The sequence below is a fragment of the Elephantulus edwardii genome, unplaced genomic scaffold (genome assembly GCF_000299155.1).
Source record: "Elephantulus edwardii isolate Elephantulus edwardi_28Jun2011 unplaced genomic scaffold, EleEdw1.0 scaffold00168, whole genome shotgun sequence".
Taxonomy (NCBI): Eukaryota; Metazoa; Chordata; class Mammalia; order Macroscelidea; family Macroscelididae; genus Elephantulus; species Elephantulus edwardii.
Genome location: NW_006399918.1, coordinates 2933395 through 2939033, shown reverse-complemented (window position 1 = coordinate 2939033; position 5639 = coordinate 2933395). Strand labels below are relative to the sequence as shown.

Here is a 5639-nt window from a genome sequence, read left to right as displayed (position 1 = left end):
TGGCAGTGGCAGACGGTTTTAGTAACTGCCAGGAAACAAAGCTTAGCAGGAGAGGAGAGCCAGAGAAGTGACAGGGAAGCTACAAATTAACAACAGATTTGTGAACTCAGCCAAGCACAGTGGTGGCAGCACCTAGCTGCTACAAAGAAGACATGTTTTAGACAATACTCGTGTATGGGCAAAAAACTCGAGGACTGTATTTGTGACTAATTGTATAACAGGTTAGTTTCTGTTCTGTGGAAAGTGTAAAGCATTCCGAAAACAGGGGTTTAAATGTAAGGGTTTTTTTGTTTTTTGTTTGTTTGTTTTTGTTTTTTTTGCACCCATGCTGTTGATTGCTAAATGTAATAGTCTGATCATGACACTGAATAAATGTCTTTTTAAAAAATGTGCTGTGTAAAGTTAGTCTACTCTGAAGCCATCTTATTTCGATAAATAACCCAACAGTGTTGAAGTTTAGAATGCATTCAGGATGATGCCAGATTTCATTAAAAATTTAGAAGACTGGGAACAGAAAAGCCATTGTCTACAGAAAAAAAAAAAATTGATGTAGTTGAACTGACAAGTTAATGTGTTGTGACCTGAAGTTCCCCATTAAAATGGTCACCCAAGCAAAGTTAAAAGCAATTTATTTGGTTTTAAAATGGTCGTTGGCACACCCTATGCAATACATCTAAATTTAATAATGGTACCAGATAAAAAATAATAGATGGGATTGAAATTGATGTATCATCCATTATCATGTATAATCAATAAATGATTTAATACCTTGAGAAAAAAAAGGGAAAATGGTTACCCATGGTGGACAATATTTGGTGGAGTTCTTCTATTAAAACAAGATTAGAAGCAAGAGTAGCATCCACTTCTGAAATAGCTTGTCTCTGGAAACCCTATGAACCTGGAGAAATGATGATAGGTATACAAATGGTCAGGTCTTTTGTTAATAGGGTCACTAGGAGTCGCCTACAACTCAATAGCACTTAACAACAACAACTACAACTATTAGATGTTGTTGTTGTTGTTGTTATGTGCCGTCGAGTTGTTTGCAACTCACAGCGACCCTAGGCACAACAGCCCTAAACCCTACTCTATCCTGCGCCAACCGCACTGCCTCTGACACACCCATCCCGATTACCCCAGTCACTGAATCAATCCATCTCATAGAGGGTCTTCCCCTCCTGCGCCGTCCCTCCACCCTCCCAAGCATGATGTCCCTCTCCAAGGACCCGTCCCTCCTGGCAACATGTCCAAAGTATGTCAGACGAAGCCCCAGAATCCTTGCTTCCAAGGAGTAGCTTGGTTTAATCCTCTCCAAGATGAATCTGTTTTCCTGGCAGTCCATGGTACATTCAGTATCCTTCTCCAGCACCACAGCTCAAAAGCATCCACTCTTCTGTCCTCCCTAGTCATTGTCCAACTCTCTGATGCATAACAGGTGATTGCAAATACCATGACCTGTATCAGGCGCACCTTAGTCTCCAGAGAGACACCGTTGTTCCTGAGTAGAGAGGTCCCTAACAGTGGACTTTCCCATCACGATATGCTTTTTGATTTCCTGACTGCTGGTGCCAAGAGTGTTGACTGTGGAGCCGAGCAAACTGAAGCTGTGAACAATCTCAATCTCTTCGCCATCCATCCTGACGCTGCCAATTGGTCCAGTGGTGAGAATCTTTGTCTTCTTGACATTGAGCCTCAGTCCATACTGAAGGCTGCAGTCCCTGACCCTTCGCAGCAAGTGCATGAGGTCCTCCTCAGTTTCAGCAAGCAAGGTTGTGTCATCTGCATAATGCAGATTGTTAATAGATCTTCCACCAATCCTGATGCCAAGTATTCAAGAGGAAGTGGGGAAAGTAGCTAGAGAGTAAGTTATACTATATGTAGAGCGATTCCTTAAATCATACACATAAAATAAAAATGCAGTAAAAAAACTCTGGATATTGAAGCCAAGCCGAGTTTCCTTGACTGTCTGAGTTGGCAGCAGAACTTTCTACCCACTAGGCCAATGTTCAATAATTAGCCTAAAAATATGAAGGAATTTTTTTTTCTCTCTTCGGAGGGGGAAGCGAGCTGGTGGGGAGGGGTGAACAGGTAGAAAATTGAGGCAATGAATGAATGGAAATCCAAAACCTCTGTTAAAAACAAAAAAAAAATTAAAAAAAGAATTTGCAACTGACATGATGGGTTGGGTAGAGACTAGAACAGTTGATAGGTAATGAACACTGTGTTGGAACAGATGAGGGGAAGAACTGTCTGAAACAAATATACAATTAGGTATTATATGTATGACAACAATCTGGTATAAGAGGTACACTGCAAAGTTGACTGGATAAGGGGTTGAGCGGGAGAGGGGGGCAAAAGTGCAACAATGAAGGAATAAAAATTTTTTAAAAATCTGCATAGAGAAGTTTGGATCCAATTCCTCAACCTGTCTTGTTTTGTTTGGTTTTTTATTTTAATTTTCTACTAGTTTATTTACAAAATTTGAATACATTGTTTTTAAGAACAAATTCTTTCACTTTCCTTCACCCTCTCACCCATCAAATTATGCACCATGACTAATCCACTCCTCCCCCTGCACATCCTCATCCCTCTGCTTCCAGCCTCTCCCACCTCTCTTGGATCCTTATTCTACAATAATCGTTTTATACAAAATTTATCCTTGTGGAACTGAGTTCACTCAGCATAATGCTCTCCAATCTCTCCCAAGTTAGGTAATAATTTACAAAATCATTGCTCCTGCGTGCTGCATAATATTCCATTGTGTGAATGTCCCATAATTTCTTAATCCATTTGTTTGTGGTTGGACATTTGGGCTTTTTCCGTGTTCTTGTGATGCTGAATAAAGCTGCTATGAACATTAGTGTATAAATCTCAGTTTGGCCTCAGTTTTTATTTTCTCAGGATATATTCCAAGTAGTGGAATGGCTGGATCATATGTAATTTCTATGTTCAGCTTTTGGAGGAAGCACCAAACTGCCTTCCAGAATGGCTGCACCATTTTACAATTCCACCAATGATGTTTAAGAGTTACTTTCTCACCACATCCTTTCCAACATTTATTATTTACTGCTCTTTTAAACTTTGCCACTGTTATTTGAGTGAGATGGTACCTAATTGTGGTTTTGCTTTGCATCTCTCTTATTACCAGTGATTTGGAGCACTTCTTCATGTGTTTGTTTGCCATTCAAATATGTTCCTCTGTGAAAATTCTTTCTATGTCTTTTGCCCATTTTGTAATTGGGTTATCAGTCTTTTATTTGTTGAGGCCCAGAAGTATTCTGTAAACTTTATTACAAGACTCTTGTCTGAGATGGTATTACCAAATATTTGTCTTTATCAGTCAACTCTTTACCCCTACCATGATGGGAAACCACACTTAAGAGTTTGTTTTTCTGGATGCTTATAGAGCTTTATTATACAAAGCTCAGCAAATATTCTGCAAATGTTCTGATAATTCCCTAGTTTTTTCACATAAGTTATAGTACTATAATTTGGTTTTGCCTTTTTTCTTTTACTTTATATGAAATCTTGTATATTTGCATTACTTGGCAGAGAGGACCTTCTCAATTTTAAAATCAGTTGTGTAATATATTTTAAAATTTAAAATAAAAGACACTGCTGTGGAATTGATTCTTATGCACAGTGGCCCCAGAGTAGCACTGTGCTCCAGAAGGTTTCCATTGACTGTGATCATTCAGAAGTGGGTCATCAGATTCTTAATTAAAATGTATTATCTCTTGGTGGATTGGTAGACTTTGAATTAAAAGTCATGAGCATAACCACATGAACATTTTCAGATGAGTAAAATTTTAAAATCACTTTGAAGCCCATTACTTTAAATCAATTATTTATCCAATCATTTTAATTTCTAATAAGCATACACATTTTTCAAATATTTGCAATAATATTGTGAAGCTTGGACTTTGACTTTATTTTCATTTAAACATGTTCTTTCCCTGCTACCCCCTGAGAGTTATTTTTATTCAACTTGTAGGAACAGAGGAGAAGTTATATAAGTGAGTGAGTAAAAACAAAGTGGAAAACAGTGAACAACTTGGAATAACTAGAATTCCTAAACCAACATAACTTACAGTTTTGCCTAGGCTTAGCCTTGAATGATCATCTTTAAATAACCTAGAAATAAGACTTAGCTCAAGGAAGTATCCGTCTTCATTAAATATAAATGGGCAGGAGAGAGAAAGATACAAGGATAGAATAACTAAGTCCTACAGGCCAAGGAGACAACCCTGGTAGACTAGTGCTAAGGAGCTGCACTGCCAGCACAAAGCCATGTGGTTCAAATCCACCAGATGCTCCATGGGAGAAAGATGAGCAATGTTTTCCCTTGTGATTGCCTCTAAAAATCTGGTTGAGGGTAAGTTATGTGTTTTTTTTTCAGACTCCATAGTACATAAAAACAATGTGCCAAGGCTAAAAACTTGGGGTGGTGGATGGGAAGTGAGATACTTCTTCCCCTCCTTCCATAAATCTTTAGTTGTAAGAGGTGTTAGGTGTTCTTCTTCTTTTTTTTGTTCTCATTCTGAGAAAAGAAATTTTGCTTAGCAAGTATCAACTAACCTGTGATGGTGAAAGAAGATAAATCAATTTCTGAGTTAGGCAAGACCTATACCTGGACTTCTCCAATTTTCATCCTTCTTCCTCCTAATGTTTTTCAGTTACAAAGTCCTTTACACCTCATAAGTATAGAATATAAAATCTTTGGTATACACCTTATATAATCTCTGCGAGTCTTTTATGCTCAGGTATTTGTATGACATTGGTAGATTTCTATAAATCTTTACAGAGACAGTGAGGTTGGCACGGGATAGAGCAGGGTTTAGGGCTCTTGTACATAGGGGTGTTATGAGTGGCAACGGCTCGATGGCACCTAACACTACCACTAACAATAACACAATATTCTTTGTTAATGTTGTTGTTGTGTGCTGTTGAGTCAGAACTCATTCATAGCTGACCCTCCAGTGGCGTTTCAGAGGCAATGATCTAGTGGGTTTTCAGAAGCAGAAAATCACATGGGGAGGAGATTGTCTGTCCTTCTCCCATGGAGTAGTTAGTGGATTTGAACTGTGTGCTCTTGGAATTGCAGCACAGCTCCTTGCCATTAGGACACCAGAGAGAGCTTCTTGGTTAATGACTACTTCATTAACAGCCTATAAAATGAGATACCATGTAATTTGGAGAAGTCCCACTCAGAGCATGACTTAGGTTGCTGCTTTTGATATAGATCATCAAATCCAAACCAACATACAACTGACTCTCCAGTGAGTTTTCAGAGGCAGCTCATTGCATGGGAGGAGATTGCCCATCTTTCTTATGAGCAACAAGTGGTCAATTTCAAGCACATGCTTTTGGGCTGTCAGAACGACTCCTTACCACTAAGAGAAATATAAATACCAATATGATGAATATATGAAAAAATAAAAAGTATCAAAATGACTACATTGAGTATAGAACAAATGTCTATTTGAATAATTAGTGAACTATTCTATATAGATCCATGAAATAAACTGCAAATAAAGAATATTTGGTTCTTAAGACTATACGATATGTAGTGATTTAATAAAGAAGTTGTTGTAACTCTCCATCCTGGAGAAAAGTCAGGTATTATCAGATGAAATGTA

General features: G+C 38.1%; 1 protein-coding gene across 1 annotated transcript in view; it reads left to right on the top strand.

The window, feature by feature from the left end:
• LOC102868843 (heterogeneous nuclear ribonucleoprotein A1-like) overlaps nucleotides 1-4020 on the top strand; it is a 5284-nt gene extending 1264 nt beyond the window's left edge. Inside the window, exon 2 of the mRNA XM_006895521.1 lies at nucleotides 3995-4020. Coding sequence (XP_006895583.1) covers nucleotides 3995-4020 — 26 coding nt within the window. The remainder of the gene's footprint in view (nucleotides 1-3994) is intronic.
• Nucleotides 4021-5639: the final 1619 nt, after the last annotated feature.